The sequence below is a fragment of the Kwoniella dejecticola genome, chromosome 6 (genome assembly GCF_000512565.2).
Source record: "Kwoniella dejecticola CBS 10117 chromosome 6, complete sequence".
Lineage (NCBI taxonomy): Eukaryota > Fungi > Basidiomycota > Tremellomycetes > Tremellales > Cryptococcaceae > Kwoniella > Kwoniella dejecticola.
Genome location: NC_089306.1, coordinates 1,337,935 through 1,354,513, shown reverse-complemented (window position 1 = coordinate 1,354,513; position 16,579 = coordinate 1,337,935). Strand labels below are relative to the sequence as shown.

Below are 16,579 nucleotides of genomic sequence, written 5' to 3'. Positions count from 1 at the left end.
TGAACCGATAATCCTTCAGGTAGAATATCATCCAGTCATCTACAATAGCAGCAAAAGCTCACGAGACATCCAAGATGTCAGCTAGAGCTCTATCTTCGTCTTTAAGAGGTAAATACTCCTCAAAAACAGTGACGAATGTCGCTGTGCGATGGTCCTCTTCAACAGCACCTGCTCAAGCTAAAGGTCAGGCGGCCCCGAAATCCATTGACGATAGTACGAGTGCCCTCGACTGTGAGTCAGCTTGAAATGTTGAAAGCACCGGTACCAGTGCAGTTCACATCTGAATCTGAAGCTGGACTAGGCAGCTGATATCATCACTCGGCTGTGGTCTTCAGATAAAATCCACAGAACAAGTAAAAGATTACCGCACCTCGTCAACCCTAATCCCCGAACTCCTTCCGCCGAAGAAGCAGTAACCAACATCCTTTACAACACTCCTCCGCCGTCCAATGAACCTTACAAGAGGTCAGTGACAGCTAGTTCCCCCCTCGCAGCCCGGTTTGGGTGTACCAGGACAATCAGCTGACATGAAGCAATGACGCGGTAGACACTTGCTCAATTGTTTAGTCCAGAATGAACCGGGAGTGCTTTCTAGAGTATCCGGTATCTTGGCTGGACGAGGGTTCAACATCGGTGAGTCTCCTATATCCTCCATTGCGGTGAAGTTCTCGGAACTAGTCCAATAAGCAGGAATGCACAACTGCTCAGCTCAGTACTGACGTACTCATATTTACACAGACTCTCTTGTCGTATGTCAAACCGAGATCCGAGATCTATCGCGAATGTGCATCGTCCTGAAAGGCCAAGATGGCGTGATTGAACAAGCTCGAAGGCAACTCGAGGATCTGGTGAGTTTCCCTTGTATCCTCTGCCTTTCTCTCTCTCTATCACGCCTCCTGCTTTCCCTCTTTCATTTACTGACATGAATGCTTGCTTTTTGCTTTTTGTAGGTCCCCGTATGGGCCGTATTGGACTACACCAAAACCTCAGTGATCGAGCGTGAACTCCTCCTTGCCAAAGTATCCATCCTAGGCCCCGAATTCGCCGAGAACCAACTATCCTCTTCTGTCCCTGACCAATCCTTCGAGAACGCCCTCGAGAACCCCTCCACGCCAGGCTTCGTTCCCGCCGACGGATCCGCTGAGAAACTCCAAAGAGAACAAGCCCTCGCTCGTTCTTTCGAAGACTCGGATCAACCTCAATCCCATCCTCAATCGCTCTACCCCTCCCGACGATCGGAGATTTCCGCATCGGAAGCGTTGATAGCTAAGAACCTGCATTTGTCGGCTATCAAGACCCTCTCGGACCAGTTCCACGGGAAAGTAGTGGACGTGTCGGAGAACTCGTGTATCGTTGAATTGACCGCTAAGAGTTCGAGGATCGATGCGTTCTTGAGTCTGATGAGACCGTTCGGGGTCCTCGAAGCTGCTCGATCTGGTGAGTGACTTTGTGATGTTGCGCTCTGCTTTGTGTTATCTCCTCTCAAGGTCATCAACATGATGAACCGTGAATGGCACACGGTGCACTGTAACGTGATCAGAGTTGACGCTGTGAAAAACAGGTGTGATGGTTCTCCCCCGAACGCCTATCCCGCGATACGGCGAGGAAGACGAAGCTGTAGCTGAGAAAGAGGAGATCGACGTATCTATGCTCCCTCCCGGATAGGTGCATGTACGAGAGTGAGAAGACGTAGCAGAGGCAAACCCACAAAACGATGGTTACCCAATGATGTAAGGGTAAAGGGTAAATCAAAACTAAAGTTGTTTATATATCAGATATACACATTCCATGACATATCATATCCTGCTTGTGCGATTTATGCAGACCGGGGTATCTCATAATATGCTCATGCACCAGTGAATGTTTTTCGTCAATGTCACCAAAGGCAGCGAATCACCTGAAGGGGTAAACTGATGTTCCAGTGTGATGCGTGAATTGAATACACTGAATCCCGCTTGAGAGAGATAATGCACTGAAATGACATGCTGACAAGTCAATGACTCACAAAACGCAAAACGCAGGATCACCGTACTGGGCGCTGCATACCGCGCACTGCGAGCTGTACAATCTATGTCCTATATCCTGTACCCATATCTATAAATGAAACTATAACACAGAAGCTAAGACGGGATAAGATTTTTCGTAGACCGTGAAGATTATACCGCCGCTCATCTAGCCATACCCAAACGTATCACCCAATCAGCTCAATTGATCCATGATCAAGTATTACGCATAAGCGAGTGCTATGGACTTCAGGGGACTTACTATCAATCGACCTAATCTGGGTACAGTACCTTTCCACAACTTGAAGAATCCCTCTTCGGTGACTACCCTATATGCGCAGTGTAACGAGTTCTTGTATTCCGTTTTAGCTCTTAGAGATTGCATTCGAGTTTTGATCACGCTTCAGACGAGTCGTGAATTGCTGAATGTCAGCCTTACTGATCACCTCGGAATCATACCACAAAGGGCGGAAGGAGCTGAGATGGGAGTGGGCAACTCACTCAAATGGCATTGTACAGTCTGTACGATAATCATGAAAAACCCACAGTCAGCTCAGCTCGACTACGTTGTCCGACAATGTCCGGTCACTAGACTCACAAACAGTGATGACCCCCGCTGTGGCTCCTATGCCGAAGGTCATCCATCCAGGCATCTGCGTTCCAGGTACAACGCTCCCTTGCGCCAGTTGTTTGAGGGTAGAATACGAGGAGAATCGGACGGCCGAGTTGGCTCCTTGACGCAGCATCTAGCCATAACAGAAACGATCAATCAGCCGGTCCATCTCGCATGTCCCCTGTAGCTGATATTACAAGAGAGACGGGAAGTGATGACTCACAACAGGCCCTACACCTCTGTAGACACCTAACCACCCTTCCTCCTTGATGATTGTGCTCACGGCATGGGAAGTTCCCTTGAATCGCGGTTGAGCAAGTTTGGAATCTTCGATCATCTTGGTTCTGTTGTTGAGCGAGAGCGGGATTTATTGTGGTGAGATCAGTTTCATTTCGTGTGATGAGTTCATATGTCATGCAGCAATGTAAGAGGTCGTATGACCAGCTTAGAAACGTCCATGATTCGAGGGAGTGAAATAAGAGAGAGAGGGTGGGGTGTAACTTCACGTAACCCACTTGATAGTCTCAGAAGGCGTCACAGCAATGACAGCCTCCGACATCCCCGCTCCTAGACCAGCCAACATCGATCTCGGAGCCGTTAACTTCCCTTCGTCGTCCTTGAGCAGCGCCTTGAATTGATCGTAAGTCGTGAATCGTACTCCTGCTTTGACCGCATTCCCAATGATCACAGGCGTCACACCGGCGTATAACCCCACGAAGCCCCGTTGCTGGATCGTGCCTTTGAGTGCTTGGTACGGTGTCAATTGCTATTAAGACCACAAGGCAACAAACACCATCAATATCCGTTTCATCTCGAGCACTCAACAAAGAGCGACAGCGAGTAGAAAGTTCGGACCCACCTTCCCGCCTTCCAAAGCACCGAATTGCAGTTGAGTTTTCAGACTCTCCAAGGGAAATGTGACGAATGCTTCGGTTCCTCCTGCGATGGCTCCTGCGAGTAGGGAAGCGATGGGCTTCTCTTTCTCTTTACCTTTGGCCGATGACATTTTGTAGTTTGCCCTTTGGCAGGATGGTTTCGAGGTGGGTTGAAATCAGAGCAAGTTAGACATAAAAAGGATAATAAAAGTCCAAAGATCTTGACAGGTCGGATCATCCGATAAAGATGAAGAAAGCTGGCTCGTGAGCGATGGTCTAAAAATCGTCCAAATCGTATTTGCCATTACGGGAGAATAGAATGTGTCTGGGAATGGCATTATGAATATATTGTGATTGCTCATTATTTGTGTGATTGAAGTGGAGGTCGATCAAAAATCAAAAAATCAAGATGGGAAGGGACGTGCAGCGAAGAGGTATGAGTATCATTTTCCTCAAGTCATAGCCTATACACCATTCTATACTCACAAATGAGCAACACATCAGAGAGAGGAGAAGAAGAAGCCGTGAGACACTATGCCAGTCGACAAGAAGCACGGGAAAGCACGATCGAGTCCCTACAAGAAGCCGAAACCGACAACCTCCCCGGACGAAGCGGGACCCTCGAGACCTAGACCAAGTCATAAGATACCGACCACCGAACAGAGGAGTACCGATGCGTTACCTGGTCTAAGTAAGCTCAAGGGGCAGATCAGGCAAACCAAGAGGCTGTTAGCGAAAGTGAGTCGTCTTTTAACTGCCCTCATGTATTTATCATGTATTTAGAAGGGGCAGGTGGGAGCTCAAGGAGATGAGAACGACGTGTGAAGGCTTTGAACGGGAACGTGCCAGTTTGTTCTAACGAACAGAGATGGTGCTTCTGTGTATGAATAAGCAAAGACAGGAGGAACATCGTTCTCACAATTGACAAGACAACATACACCACAAAGAACCTTGGGACAATCGTTCACTTGCTGATGATTGATGATCATCACTAGGACACCCTCGAACCTGGATTACGAGTGCAGACCCAACGTAGACTAACGAGTCTCGAAGCGGATCTGGCTAATGCTTTGAAGAGAGACGTGGAGAAGAAGAACGGTGCAAAATATCATATGGTACGTCTGCTTCTGCGTCTGCGTCCACATTTTGACTTGACTTCGGCTTCACTCTCTTCAATTTTCACCCTTAAGCGAAGAGGTCACTAATTGATTTTGAGTTGCTTCCGCGTCGCTATATACAGGTCAAATTCTTCGGTCAGTAGCAAACACCATTATGACATCGGACGCCACTGAGCTAGCTGTTGGTCGATGAACCAAGCTGATATCCTTTCGATGCGTGTAGAGAGACAAAAGCTAGTCCGTATAATCAAACGGATCCAGAAGAAACTCAAATCGTCCTCGGAGATAAGCGACAAGAAGCGAGCCAAATTGGAAGAAGAGCTGGAAGATGCTAGGGTGATGATGAATTACGTCCTAAACTTCCCGTACGTCGGGCCGATCCAGATCAAACCAAATGTGACAAACCGAATCGCGGGTATCACTCATCAGATCGGAATTATCAATTGACCATCTGTTCTATTGCATGATCATCAGGAACACCGAAAAATACATTTCACTATTCCCTCCTTCAGCCTCCTCATCCTCAGAACAACGAACAGAGGAAGAGGCAGAGCAAGAAGAAAAAGCTAAATTGAAATTACCTCCCTTGATACATCCTACCCCGACGGAAAAACAATTGAAAGAGGAATACGACAAACCCTCCAAGAGGCGGCACGAGATCTTACTGGAGATATCACAGTTGATGAAGGACGGTAAACTTTCCAATACGCCAGAAGAAGAGATCAAGAAGGAAAAGAATATCTCCTTGCTGTCCCATGAACGGAGCGCTACAAAGGGAGATAAGAAGGTGGATGAAGTAGCAGAGGAGGAAGATGATTTCTTTGAGTCTGATGAGTAATCTGCGTCTTTGCATCAAATGTCACATATGTAAGTGTAGGTCATTAGATCATTAGGCAGATGTTGCATTTCAAGATGGATGAGCTAGCATATCCACTCAACATCGAATCTGTCTATTTATCCGTTGTTCCTTTTCAATGACTATCCCAATCAGAACATCCTAATTCCTTATCTGATTCCGATGCACTAACACTGACAGCTTGGATGGTTGGTAGAAAACGTTACTGACTAGACTATAAATCGTATTAAACTATAAACAAACCTGATGTCGAGGAAGGAATAAAAAAGCTACATCAAGCTACCAGAGCTATAGCTACAGTTCGTACGCAGAAACACAATCCGAATCAAAAGCAAGATCAAGAAAAAGGAGAAGACCTCAGACAGTATTAACAGTCCAAAACACCCGCATGGTAATTGTAATTGTATATACCGGTCTTTTCAATGGTGAATCGCAAGACATGTCAGCCCAATTACCAATCTTCGATCATGGATCAACAGGCGAGATAGTGAGTAGTGAGGGATCAAATGACTTACCGAATTACTGCCCGATTTAGGAACCCAGCATTTATCGCTTATATCGACTGTCGCTTCACCCTTCTTATATCCTCCTGTCAGAGTGAAGAATTCGAACACCTGTTTTCCAGCGCCCATGGGGATCTGAACGGAGTCGACACCCGCCTTGACGATCTTCAGTACAGGTTGATTGTTGCCCGAAGTTATCTTGACGGTGCCGCCGAGCTTTGTCATTGTAGTGACGAAGATTGAGTCGGATACGATCTACAAATTACAGCGAATCAGCTCAACTTCTCTCGTTCGAACCAGTGAAGTGACACATGCGAGAGAAGGCTCGGCAAACCTGACGCTAGGATCCAGACCCCAGAGAGAAACGAAAACTCACATCCCATCCATCCGGCTTACTTCCGAAATTATCAGTCGCATCGCATTCGGCCGACTTCAAGTGAGGTCTGTACCAATAAAACACCTGATCTTTCTCTACGATCGGCTGTTTCGCGCCCGCTTTCCACGCCTTGATATACGGTAAACTGAGATCGAGCATCGGGAGATGATCTAACCCGTCTGACCATTTAGACGACCCGTCATCCGAGTGATTACCTCCCCAATTACGGACGTTGTGCGATTCCCCATAATCGTTCCAAGTGACGATTTCGAGATAAGATAGGTTATCGCCCATAGATAAGATCTGGTCCCATCGATCTTTCCATAAATTCTCCGACTTGAAGAGCCAGTTCTTGGACCAGGGCACTTCTTTACCGAAATGAGTGAAGAACCATGAACTAACGGGAGCCATGTATACCTTGTTGGCTTTTGAGACGACGTCGATGTACGCTTCGTCTTGGACCGTCGTCAGCGGCTGGTCGATCGGTCCGTTATCTTTAGACGCCCATGCGGTCCTACAAACGAAGTCGAAATCGAGTTCAAACATCAAATCAGAACAGTCAGTCATCTGAACTGGAACACGATGCAAAGATGTGATTACAGGAGAAAGCGACACCAAGTCCGACTCACCAAGAGAATAGTCCGCTCAATCCAGCATTATTAGCGTTCTCCTGCGTCGGTGCCCAGAAGGGTACAGCATATATATCCTGATTACATCCTTTCCCCACTGCTGCCCAGTCGAATCCATCGCCTATAAAACTCGAGACGAAAGGCTTGTTATCCACTTTGAACTGTGCCGGCAAGTCGTTGTAGCGCTTCATCATCTCGCTGACCCCCGTAACGTTGTCGACGGTGTACCAGTTGAAGTCGAACGAGATGAAACATACGAAATCGCCCGAGATCTCAGCTGCCTTGTAAGCCAGATCCAACTGCGTTTGAGAATAATGATCTAATCCGATGTTCAGGGCGAAACCGTCGATCCCCTTTGATTTGGCCAGAGCGATATCTTCTAACCATGATTCAAGGGTGTAACCGTATACTATACCGATCATGAAGTGCGCGAATACTTTCTTATCGGATTTGGAACCACCAGACCCGCCACCGTGATGACCGCCAATGGTGATATTGAGCCCGGCAGAGATGCTTACTCCTTGTGCAGTATCCGTGGTGGTGGACACGATGTCGGCAGTAGCAGAAGTAGGCATACTATCTGTCTCGCTTCCGGTGAGAGAATCGGAGGCTGACGAGACGAAAGTATCTATAGGATTAGAAGCTTGGGATCCTCCTTGGTTCTGAGATAGACCGTAGATGCTAGAATCGGTCTGTACGCTCGCAGCGGCGAAGCATTCAGTAGTCAATATAGCTGAGCCGGCTTCGCCGTCCGGGACATCGGAAGGAGCGGCCAGAGCGGCCACCTGGACCTGTGTGGTCGGTTGCGCATCGATGGCGCTGACTCCGGTCGGCAAAGCGTCGGCCCAGGTAGTCTCGGTCACGTAGATAGTCTCAACGACAACTTTCCGTTCGGCGAGGTCTGATGCATTTGGTGCAGTCAGTAAAGACATCGTTGGACCAAGGATCAGATCGGGAACAGAAGACGAAGCATAGTGGATCGCCAGACTTACTTCCATGTCGAATATGTCGGGACCGCCGCTCGAACGCATTCCCATGTCGATTGGCCAATACAGCAGGTACGGCCTGAAGCAGCGACAACGCTGCCAGGACTTTCATTGTTGAAGTTTACCTTTCGAACTCAGTGATAATAAGCTAGAAATGAGGATCGACTGTAGCGGTAAAATCGAGAAAATTGTAGGCAACGGGTTTATCAACAATACGAAGTTTGGAGGATTGAGAGGCGCTGAAGATCAAGATCAACTTGATCCCAGCGATGTTTTTTCAGGTTTAAATGAGTGAATGTAGTCGAGAGACTAGATGAGGTTGGTCTGAACAAGAGATGATATGGGGTATCGATGGATAAGAGGATGTGCGGATGGGCAGTACACGAATATCGAAAGGGGAAAAAGGGATAAAGGTTGAACGATGATCAGTCAACTTCCTTTTATATGTATGTGCTTTCACTACTCCCGAGCGAGATCCTTTCACCAGGATCACAGTCCGCCTGTGACCGAGGGCAGATATGCTAGTTAAGTGAAAGGGAGCAAACGTGTTGATGTGAGGGAAGGGCGACGGCTAAGCTTGTACACCGACACCGCGGCGAAGGAACGAAGGACAATAGCGCAATGGTAAGGGCAACAGGAATCGACGCTAAAGAAGAAAGTAAAAATGCATAATAGAGTGAACAACTAAGCATAGACCTTCGACATCTCTCCCTCTCCGCTCCTCCTCTTGGCTCTGTGGGCTACTCGGATGAATAATGATCGGACAAAGAGTAGGGCAATGCAAAGTAAGGGAGAAAAGAACAACTTGAGCTAATGTCGAATAAATTGGTGCTCGGACCGTTTTTGAAGACAATCGCAAATCGCGTTGATTTTAGGCTGAAACGCGCTTGGACACTCGGATATACACAACATTACACCTAGTGTTTCAGATTGAAAGGTATCAAGCATGCCGATGATACGATTATCAAAGTAGGCTGTATATCCACACAGGATGCTTGATTGTGCCAGTCTAATTCGACTTCATGCGCATGCTTAGATCTTCAAGCGTCTGTGAGAGTTCGGCTTACCATATGTACGCTAAGTCTGATCACAATCTACCGCGCTGGGGCATTCAGGTCCAATTGGCAAAAGATCGAAATTGCGGCACAGCTATCTGTTCCATACACATTCACTTCTAGTGCCCGTGATCTACAATTTTTCCGCACTCAGCGATGTCTGATGGTAATTGAGCTCCTACTGACGCGTTCGTCGCATGCATGTGAATATGAACATGCCTCCGTGCCTGTAACATTCTACTGCTAGTCCGATCACCGCTTCTCCTCCTCGGTGATTTGACCGTCTGATCGACGAGTCACAATCTTATCCACTATCCCAAAATCTACAGCCTCGTCCGCCGTCATATAATAATCTCGTTCTAACGCTTTCTCGAATCGTTCTCGAGCAGTATCCCGCGCTTCGTCGGGCTTGGTACAGTGATCCGCGTATATATCGGTCAAGGCCGCTCGTATACGCAAGATCTCTTTGGCGTGTAAAGCTATATCTGTTGCTTGACCTTGAGCTCCTCCGGACGGTTCTGCAGATCAACTCAAAAGGATTAGCATTTATGTCGTCTTGACAACTGCGTCTTCGTAAAGGGAGATGGCTTTTTCTCTTCCAATGCAATATATAGCGGATGCGATGAAGTCGGCCTCACGATGTATCATGACGCTACTATTCTTCAGCGCGTACCTATGACCCTTCTCACCACCAGCCAACAACAGACTGCCCATACTGGCTGCTTGACCCAGACAGAAAGTATGTACAGGCGGCGAGATGTACTGCATCGTATCGTAGATCGCCAGTCCCGAAGTCACCACGCCACCTGGAGAGTTGATATACAGCTTGATCGGTCGAGTGGGATCTTCAGCTTCTAGGAACAATAGTTGAGCTGTTAAGAGAGTGGAATCTACCGAGTTGACCTGAAGGCGGGCCGATCAGCATAAAAGCCTGCTCAATCTGTAGCAGGGCAAGTGTGCCATCCTTGGTATATTGTATCCAAATGAAGCAGGATATGGACGATGACGTACCGGTCCAAGAAATATAACTCGTTCTCGCAATAACCTAGAATATATATCATAGCTCCGTTCTCCTCTTGCCTATCAAGGTATAGAGGAATATTGGTAAGCGAATTAATCCCTAGCTGACAGTACATGGAGCACGCGTGCAGCAGCTAGATAATGTGAGAAGACTCACTGTTTGTTCAACGACGATTGGGACCAGACTATCTCTGACTACTGGATTAGAAGCTGGATCCAATTGTGACCGAGAGGCATGTTCAGTAAAATTCGGTAATATACCGAAAGCTCGTTTGGCTGATATCCTCGAAGGGCCGGCAACTGCTGTACTCAGTGTCGGTCTCAACAGAGAGGCGGCCAGTCGTGACATTTTGGATCGATCAATGCTCTGGTGTATCAGTCGATGTGAAATCCATGCAAGCAAGAAGATTCACAAAGACCTTTTGTCATGCATCTCTGTATGAAGCTGGAAAGTGGAGGAGAGGGCAGAAGCGTAATCCAAGCCACGTGGTAAGTTCACTATGAATGCCACAATTGATAATTCCGTAACTGTATGGCATGACCTCAGCCTGTAGCATGGGAAGAGTTCGGAATGGTCCGCTAATTACAAGTCCTGTTCGCTGTCAAATCAAACGTAAACCCAGTGGACGGACGAACGAACGAATCGTTAATCGTAGATTTACACAATCGTCCTTGCTCAACTATCCGATAGCTCAGACTCACCGCTCATCACCATCAATCAGAATGTCCATGCTCCTCAGATCAGCCCCTCTTCGAGCCGCCAGAGCTCTCCCAAAGGTCAACCAAGTCCGAAATGTCCATTTCGAGAACGTCGTTGATCAGTGAGTGGATGTTCAATTGAACGCGGGAATGCGGGATTTGCGATGAAGGGATGAAGGCCGGACAATTGGGCTGTGAGACTGGAGGATATGAGATCAAGACACGCAGGTTGTAGAGAGGCCCATGTGCCTCCGATGGGACATGGAGCACAAGGTTCTCTAGACAACAAGGTTTCGCCAGAGATGCGCAAATGGGGAGCAGGAGGCTGGGGATCTGCGTATCAAGCATTCATTCAGAATTGAGTAGTCTGTGGACCATGAAAACGCGACGGGGATAACCAAGTAATACTGTGCCAAAGAGATTTCGTACTGACATGCTGGTCTATTTCACGCAGCACTCTCCCTACCAATGTCACCAACAAGCCATGGTTGGCCGCCAAGATGATCGTCTTCTCCGTTGTCGGATTCGGAACTCCCTTCTACGCTGCTAGATGGCAAATGTGGGTCTCCTTTCTTAGACTGCTTCCGCTTCATTGATCTATCAGATCAATTGAATGAGCGAAAAGATCTTTTGTCGCGACATCGTCAAGTACTGTAATGTAGTTCAACGCTGACCCCATTGCTTGCCATTCAACGATAATAGCCAAAAATCTTCCGGTGGAGCATAAATATACCCTTTAGAAGATTTGAATGGCGGATCTCTCATCAAGATAGTATGGCGACTTAGACCCCTGCTCGTTTGATATTGGTAGTCATGGGAATGTCATATGGATAGGATAAATGCCCTTCTATTCGTCTGACAGGAGCTGACAGGATACATGAGCTGTGTATCGAGGGAAGAAATACTCTTCAAACAGGAATGAGCGATCAATCACCCAGTGTTCTGCGCTCACGCACTCCTAGCGTTCAATGACCCCAGACGACTACTGATAGCAACTCTGATCGTGTCTAGTACTTGACATCAAAGTGAGCCATGAAAGTTCGAATCTTTTAAACATAAGATACAACAGCGCTTCCTGCTTCTGACAATCATCTGACCACTCTGTGGAGCGAAGACAAAAAAGATTGACAGCCTATCTGGCCATGATCTTCGACTACCTGTTATCGCATTGCGTCATATCCTTCCTCTCATCTCTGCCTTCTGCGAGATTTCGCCTCCTTTGATTTGCATTGTCTTCTGCAGAGCGCTTCTGACATAGACCCTGAGCGCTTAGAATCGCTGTTGTACCTATGAACTCCAGAAATCAATCACAATCTCTCGCCATCTTTCCCACACTACCTGAGCTTGCTTTCAAAACGCGAGCTACACTTTCTGCCAGTACAGTAGCGAGAATGCCCGACGGGTATACAGATACAACAGCAATGTCACCTTGACTCAAGACCTTGACGCTCAGTGCAGATTTCGACTCCCTCAAAACCGATGAGGTATGGCACGACGACGATATCAGAGAGCTCGCTGGACCTTTCCGAGCCGCTATGGACGTTATGGCGCATGCGACTTTATCAGAGTGGCAAACAAAGTACAACTTCTGCCGACTATCTTCCAGTCCAGCCCTCTTCCAGGACATGAAAGAGATGTGGGATCAGACGGTCAGCGAGGTAGTCGAAGCTACCATCCAGCTCGCTGCCGAAAGATCATACCACGTCATCTCCCAAAAACATCCCTTGAACAACCAGCCAAATCCAGAAACAAGCGGAAGATGCACTTTAGCTACCACGTATCGACCTAGATATACATACGTCGACTTAGAGCATCTCGGCGATCTAGGAGATCGATATCCTGATCTTGGACAGCTTGAAGAGCTGCAAGATACCTATGAAGCTCGATTGAGAGAATGGGGAAGAACGGACATCCGAGTCCAGGCCGAGTCGGAACGTTTTGAGCATTACGCGATGACCGCTATGCTCTGTCATCCAGGACTAAGCAAGTGCCTCGATGATCAAAAGCCATATGAGATGGCAGATTCCGGATATCCCAACGTCATTCCTAGGCAGTCTCTAAGTATCACTCCTCCCGAGGAGTCTACGCCAATCGCTCCCACTTTGCCAAATACGATTCGACAGCTCTCAGACTGGCGCATCGGTATCTTCCCCACGGCGCATTCAAGTGGTTCTTCCAGGAGATACACTCCTGCAATTTGTAATGCTGACAAAATAGCTCGAGCTCTCGAAGGGGCAATTGAGACCTCAGCGGTACTGCGGAGCTTCGAAGCCATACACTGTTCCCCTCATATACTCTTTGTACTTCAGTCTCGATACGAACGACATGCAGGATTATCCTGTCCTACCACGCGATGTACAGACCATCATGAGGCGCATGACCTCCTTTAATCATGGCGTTGTACAGGAAGGCGTCTCGCTTGAGAATGGATATAGAAACAACAATTCGGAAATTGAACCGATTCACCAGCTTGCAAAGCATGACGATCGTGACAGTGAGACATGTAGCTTTCCGGATGTAGCACGTGCAAAGGACAGCTATGGTAACATCAGAAAATCATCAAAGGTCTTATCGCATCCGAGGGACATGATGACCAGAGCAGATTTCAATAACATATCGCGTCGATTAGGAACAGTGAAGACCTTTTTCGATAGTTGCACTCGTTCCAACGTCCATCGAACGGAGACTAATGCCTTGAACGACGTTGCGCAATTCGTCACTCATTATTATCCAAATCTGGTCATTGATCAGTACACAGGCGAAGAGATACCGCAGCCCGGTGAGGATCAGGCGTACCTCGACCAACATATCTTTTTATGTTCAGATATCATTCGGGACATATCCCGCAATTTGTCGACATCGAGACAAAGTGGCACGAGGCAAGCGTTTGCGCCAGAGATAGGTGATAGCTTCGAGCGATGGAGAAAAACACGGAATGGTCGTGGGTCCGCTGGCGCTGGTTCATAATGCTGCGCACAGTGTCGTCAATACCAACAAGGCGAAGGACGACAAAGCGCATCGGCAAGTGCGTGCTTGTTGAATTGACGTTCTCGTCTGCATAATCTTGAGAAGACACCGATCTTCCCATCCCGGCTGCTCGTCCTCCACTGTGTTCTCCGATATGCATGGTCTATATTCGCGGGATATCATCATTGGCAGTTGACCGCATTCCGGTGAAAGCAGTTCGTCAGATTGGTTCCCGCAATCGAAGCTCTGACATTTATCGACTGAGCTTCCAGTCCGAGCTGCACACGATGTTTCCAAGTCACCTCATCGCTGATTGTGCACGTCTGGGACGACTCGTTGGCTCTTCAGCGTGACTTGAGGGTGCTATCATCATGCCTGATCGTTCTTCCGCATACTAGGCTTTGTGGTAAATGAGTCTTACATGTGAATCTTGAGTCAAGCGCTTCAAGTATTCTGTAAAGCCTATTCATTCCCTCTTGCTTCAGCTGGCATTCTGATTCGAAGTAGCGTTAAAATTTCACCTTGAAGATATTGCGACGATGCCGCACATCGATACCTCTGCAGCTAGTGAGATCCACTCTTGATAACAAGGGACAAGCTTCCAATATGACTTTCATATCGTCATCTACAGTGCGGCGTCCATTGAGTCAGCCCAGCACCACGTCTGAAGGGGAATGCGAAAAATAGGCAAGACAATGCTCACCTGTGATAGTGGTCCAGGACAAGTCCAATGTTCTGAGCTTGGTGAATCGACTCAACGCCACAGCGAAGACTTGGGTATTGTCTATACTAGCGGATGGCAGCTCAAGGTGTTCTAACGGACTCGTCTCTTCGGCTTGCGCAGATTGACCATCATCGTACGGGAAAAAGACGGACGATTCGATTATCTGAGGCACGGACAAGGATAGGACCTTGGGAAGTCACACCATCAGCGCTCAGCTCAGCTCAGCTCAGCTCGGCTTGGTTCTAACACAAACGATGTCGCAAGACATGACCTCACCTTGAGACTCTTGCTCCAACTGCCAGTCAAGCCAGGGCTGTAGACCAAGTTCGAAAACCTGCTCAATCCCGCATCGCATATCGCATCCCTCGATCCATGTTGATCAGTCACAAACTTGAACACTTCCAACTTCGTACATCTACCCAAGACTTCTCCCAATCTCCGGAACTCAGCTTCGCTTGCTGCTTTCGATCTAATATGACCTATACTCAGGAATTTCAACGTGTCTTTGTGAGACTCGATCAGGCGAATCAGGGATCCGATAGGTACAGGCGGACCACCTGATCCCAGGTCCAGCTTCTCTATGCCGGAATTGAGCAATATGGTCGTATCTTCAGGTATGAGTAATCCGTCCAGACACAGATGCGTCAACGCAGGGAAGACCTCGTCGAAGGTTGACCATTGAATCAAGCTTCCGGCTGGGGTAGCTCGAGGCTGGGGATGCCCCACAAGACTCGAACGATATCGCGGATTCTGGTGCGGAGCGTTCAGCAGGGTGCCTGGTAAGCTCAGATGGGTGATTCTGGGGAAAGGCAAGGAAGAGAAAGTATTGTTTATATCCTAAAAGCCAAGCCAGTCAGTCAGCCAATCAATCAGTCGTCCGGCTTGGCAATGAAATCCCGACAGTGAGAGGTTGACATGAACATACATCGAAGACGTCTTCGTCAACTTTGAACACCTCCAACTGCTTCCCGAATTTATCCAACAGCGCTTTCAGATCTGCTTCGGTGACCTTTGTGCCCTTTAGATTGATCTTCTTCAGTCCGTCACACCTCTTCAAGATAGTCTGCACCGTTCTACTACTGGCTAAGCTGCAGCCTTTTAGGTTCACAGACTGGAGATTCGGTAGATGGTACAGTACACTTGCTATACCCACATCGGTCGCCTTCGAAGCGTGTTTCAGCGTGAATGAAGTGTACGCCGCCTGGGTTTCGGGGGCAGGTATGAAGACTTTCAAGTGATTGGCGGACGCTATTGAGGGCAATAATTCGCCTGGAAGATACAGGTGAGGCGGAACCAGGAAGACCTGAAGCAGAATACTGAGCTTGAGCGCTCACACAAGCAATTTGTGAGGGGCGGATGAGAATGGCTCACCTCAGATAAGATTTTCAACGTCAAGAAAGACCCCCACCACTTGAACACCATTTCCCTCACTTCACTTTTCAGATGAGGTGGCAAAAAATCCCAGGCAATGTTGAACGAATACCCCTCGTCGATCTCCCATAATCGCTTGAATCCACGGGATATACTATTCACAGCGCATTTCACCAAGGTCGGCAAACCTCTCAATCGAGGCGATCGAGTGGACACGGACGATGTGGATAATGCTGAGTCTGATACTAGTTGGTCCCAATCATCTTTGGAGTTCCATACTGATCGTTGGACTTTGATCAACCTTTTGGCTTTGGACGTATTACTTGGTTTCTGCTTTTTACGAGGTGATGATTTCGAGGACGTTGGATTGGAGCGTTTAGACGACGCAGATGCCGTTTGCTTAGGCGGCATGCTCAGACCCAAAGCAAGGCGCAGATCACACAGCCATCGCTGTCAGCAAATTGAGTGATCTGATTGGAGTTGCTGAACGATATGGACACTTCATGAGACTAGCACCTTTGTATCCATATGTTCTGCGATACCATACCTCGCTGATTCCTCAACTTTTTGGACTATAGGACGATGACGTCGAGCATCTCGTGTCAACATCGGCAATGTCCGCAGAGATTCTGGGTCAGGAACGAAGCGCGACCCGACTGATTTCTTGCAACTTGTTTACATCCGGTGCCCTTCTCCTTCTCCTTGCAAGGATGCTGACCCTCTGAACGGATACTTCGACAAAGCACTCTGAACATGGGCGGAAGACCAGTCCTCGTGCCAAACG

The 16,579-nt window shown here is 48.0% G+C and overlaps 8 protein-coding genes across 8 annotated transcripts; 4 read left to right on the top strand and 4 right to left on the bottom strand.

Moving 5' to 3' along the window:
- Positions 1-74: 74 nt before the first annotated feature.
- I303_105364 (acetolactate synthase, small subunit) lies at positions 75-1,665 on the top strand (the record flags this gene model as incomplete). Its single annotated transcript, XM_018408483.1, has 6 exons — positions 75-231; positions 336-465; positions 548-633; positions 739-848; positions 951-1,437; positions 1,562-1,665. 6 exons carry the CDS (start codon positions 75-77, stop codon positions 1,663-1,665), a joined length of 1,074 nt encoding a protein of 357 aa, XP_018262174.1.
- Positions 1,666-2,106: 441 nt separating this feature from the next.
- On the bottom strand, positions 2,107-3,622 carry I303_105363 (uncharacterized protein; the record flags this gene model as incomplete). Its single annotated transcript, XM_065969147.1, has 7 exons — positions 2,107-2,172; positions 2,266-2,404; positions 2,505-2,523; positions 2,602-2,749; positions 2,840-2,960; positions 3,132-3,382; positions 3,476-3,622. The coding sequence occupies 7 exons, from the start codon at positions 3,620-3,622 to the stop codon at positions 2,107-2,109; spliced, it is 891 nt and encodes a 296-aa protein (XP_065825219.1).
- Positions 3,623-4,025: 403 nt separating this feature from the next.
- On the top strand, positions 4,026-5,447 carry I303_105362 (uncharacterized protein; the record flags this gene model as incomplete). The annotated part of the gene is made up of 5 exons (XM_018408485.1): positions 4,026-4,229; positions 4,487-4,606; positions 4,732-4,744; positions 4,833-4,974; positions 5,084-5,447. The coding sequence occupies 5 exons, from the start codon at positions 4,026-4,028 to the stop codon at positions 5,445-5,447; spliced, it is 843 nt and encodes a 280-aa protein (XP_018262176.1).
- Positions 5,448-5,832: 385 nt separating this feature from the next.
- Positions 5,833-8,071, bottom strand: I303_105361 (uncharacterized protein; the record flags this gene model as incomplete). The annotated part of the gene is made up of 5 exons (XM_065969146.1): positions 5,833-5,880; positions 5,981-6,223; positions 6,345-6,858; positions 6,974-7,874; positions 7,966-8,071. 5 exons carry the CDS (start codon positions 8,069-8,071, stop codon positions 5,833-5,835), a joined length of 1,812 nt encoding a protein of 603 aa, XP_065825218.1.
- Positions 8,072-9,266: 1,195 nt separating this feature from the next.
- Positions 9,267-10,383, bottom strand: I303_105360 (ATP-dependent Clp endopeptidase, proteolytic subunit ClpP; the record flags this gene model as incomplete). Its single annotated transcript, XM_018408487.1, has 4 exons — positions 9,267-9,532; positions 9,653-9,917; positions 10,026-10,094; positions 10,192-10,383. 4 exons carry the CDS (start codon positions 10,381-10,383, stop codon positions 9,267-9,269), a joined length of 792 nt encoding a protein of 263 aa, XP_018262178.1.
- A 374-nt stretch (positions 10,384-10,757) lies between these two features.
- Positions 10,758-11,460, top strand: I303_105359 (uncharacterized protein; the record flags this gene model as incomplete). The annotated part of the gene is made up of 3 exons (XM_065969145.1): positions 10,758-10,855; positions 11,188-11,292; positions 11,436-11,460. The coding sequence occupies 3 exons, from the start codon at positions 10,758-10,760 to the stop codon at positions 11,458-11,460; spliced, it is 228 nt and encodes a 75-aa protein (XP_065825217.1).
- Positions 11,461-12,124: 664 nt separating this feature from the next.
- Positions 12,125-13,123, top strand: I303_105358 (uncharacterized protein; the record flags this gene model as incomplete). The annotated part of the gene is made up of 2 exons (XM_065969144.1): positions 12,125-12,135; positions 12,187-13,123. 2 exons carry the CDS (start codon positions 12,125-12,127, stop codon positions 13,121-13,123), a joined length of 948 nt encoding a protein of 315 aa, XP_065825216.1.
- Positions 13,124-14,209: 1,086 nt separating this feature from the next.
- On the bottom strand, positions 14,210-16,206 carry I303_105357 (uncharacterized protein; the record flags this gene model as incomplete). Its single annotated transcript, XM_018408489.1, has 5 exons — positions 14,210-14,325; positions 14,404-14,611; positions 14,701-15,261; positions 15,350-15,727; positions 15,796-16,206. The coding sequence occupies 5 exons, from the start codon at positions 16,204-16,206 to the stop codon at positions 14,210-14,212; spliced, it is 1,674 nt and encodes a 557-aa protein (XP_018262180.1).
- Positions 16,207-16,579: the final 373 nt, after the last annotated feature.